Source organism: Schistosoma mansoni, chromosome 1 (genome assembly GCF_000237925.1).
Source record: "Schistosoma mansoni strain Puerto Rico chromosome 1, complete genome".
NCBI classification, from domain to species: domain Eukaryota; kingdom Metazoa; phylum Platyhelminthes; class Trematoda; order Strigeidida; family Schistosomatidae; genus Schistosoma; species Schistosoma mansoni.
Genome location: NC_031495.1, coordinates 28,501,091 through 28,503,416, shown reverse-complemented (window position 1 = coordinate 28,503,416; position 2,326 = coordinate 28,501,091). Strand labels below are relative to the sequence as shown.

The 2,326-nt window shown below is 39.0% G+C and overlaps 1 protein-coding gene across 1 annotated transcript; it reads right to left on the bottom strand.

Annotated features, from left to right (window-relative positions):
• Positions 1-265: 265 nt before the first annotated feature.
• Smp_200900 (uncharacterized protein) lies at positions 266-424 on the bottom strand (the record flags this gene model as incomplete). The annotated part of the gene is made up of 1 exon (XM_018793930.1): positions 266-424. One exon carries the CDS (start codon positions 422-424, stop codon positions 266-268), a length of 159 nt encoding a protein of 52 aa, XP_018648394.1.
• Between the last annotated feature and the right edge of the window lie 1,902 nt (positions 425-2,326).

Here is a 2,326-nt window from a genome sequence, read left to right as displayed (position 1 = left end):
GTATGTTAAACAGGAGTGAAAGGCGAGTAACGAAACCAATCGTGTTACTTCAACTCCAATCTTCGAACAATACCAGTTAGTAGTAAGTACAATGCACATTCCGAATTTTTAATTAGACTATACAACACCCAACAGCTAAGATTTTCACCTACTGACTCCGTCTAGCGATTGAGGGTTGTACCAGTCTTAGATGCAAAATACACCAGTGATCAATAACCTATGTAACTTACGTAAATGACGGGATTAACTCCCAAAACTAATTCGGCTACTGCGGATGTCTCATGTGATCACGATTATCTGTACCCAACTTGTTACCGCTAGCTGAAACGTAAACAAAGCTCTGCAAAGGTAGAAACCTATTACTGCACTTGTGCTTTTCTTTCCCCATGGCCGGAGAATTAGAAACGCCCATAATCGCAATCATCTAAACTGAATCATCAGCAAAATGGAGGAGAGCGCGCTTCCGCTACCACAGGAAGTGTAGACGACTGACTCCGTACAATTCAAACAACTTCAATGTTTTTAAACTGTTTGTTTTGAGTAACAGATTAATTTTTCCCAGGAATCCTTATCTTAATTTTGGAAAAGCATAGAGGATATGGAGTAAGATAGTCTCCTTAGTCATTTCTAACAAATATTTGAAGTTTTAAGTTAACTACACATCTGGATGAGGGTCAATACTTCAAGTCCTCTGCTATTCGCAGTTCATTTCAATGAATTTTCGAGACCATTTAGGTCATCATGCTTTTTGTAAACGATGCAAACGATTCAAGAATGAAACATAGTGATACTAATCGACTGAAGTTAAGTCCTCAATGAGTGATCCCAAATGGTTTGAGTGGTTGCTGACGAAATAGAAAAAGCTTCCACTTAATAGGCTTCTTTTTCTAGTAGTGGTGTATCACTGGTTTTTTCGGATAGGTATGTAGATATATTGAGCAAGCCAAAGGGATACTAGAAAATTATAAAATATTGTTCTGAGTCCTTAAGAATACGTCAACTCTACTTCTAAATGACTCATGAAAAGTCACTTGAACAACTTCAACCCACAGCTTATTCTAGCGTTAGATTACTTGTAAAGGGTGGGTGTGTCTGCAGTTCATTTTGTCATGTTTTACCTCTAAAACGAATTTGTTAATTGGTGCTCATAAATAAGCTTACACATGTGTCTTTATTTATCAGCAAATTACTAGCGAGAAATCACGGATACAAATTCTAGGACAAAAGTACTAAGACTTGAAAACCAAAGTACACAATCACTAGCAACCGTCAAAAAGTATTGTGTGTTACACTAAGCCGACGAATGCTTCAAACGTTTTTAACCATGATCAAGCAATTTAGGTTGGGATGCCTCTTTAGTCACTGATTGGTCAACGGCTACTATCTCTTATCAAAACAAGTATTATCAACGTTATCCGTGGATATTTTAGGGAAATCGAATCGCCACAGAGAAACGACTCTTAGTGATCAAATTGGTCTAATGATCAACCATTCCTATTACTGGAGGTGAGTGAGCAAACCAACTACTGTCTGGGGAGGAAATTGAGAAAGGACCATGGGGGTGGATAGAAAACACATTGCAGTATCAGATATAGAAATTCTGATGCAGTCCACTGAGAATAAAGTGACATCGGGGACTCAATGAAGACCAAAATATGTAGATAAAATAGTAAGAACCTATAATTAACCGAAAGATTACTGAAGATACGACTAGTCTTGAAGTTTTGCAACTCTAAACCAGTAACGCCTTCTATGTTCGAAGCATTCCCCAACCAGTTGAAATCAGAAGTCAGATACGAAGAGATCGGAAAGATATATTTGATACGTTATCACTATATCGAGAAGCGTTTACTCTGATCTGGCTAGTGAACGTAGGAGCTGTGTCCCACGCTGGATCGTAACGTGATCTGGTACGGATGCATGACCGAAAGCCTTCAGTTAAACAAGTCTGCTTAAAATAATGTAGTCAGCATCCAATGTCGAACACTTAATGAGCTATTGATTTTGGGGAATTATTTACAGCTACAGGTCACTCCCCCCCCCCTAGTGAGGTAGTGATGACCCTAAGACGTGACCAGCCAGAAGTGTAAACCCAACGAGTTTGTCGTTGGTAAACACTCTTCTGATAGCTTGCTATGTTTAGCAGCGCCCGGTCGTCTTTCCTTACACTAAGGGACAATAATGTACAACACAGTAATAAGGAAACAAAGTACAATGAAAATTTCGGTTCCTTGTGAAACTTCGTCGTTCTTTTCCTGCCGTCCTGGAAAAGAGAAAAAATATAACGTGTGAGTGCATAGGGACACAAGGTGAGCGGAAAAATATA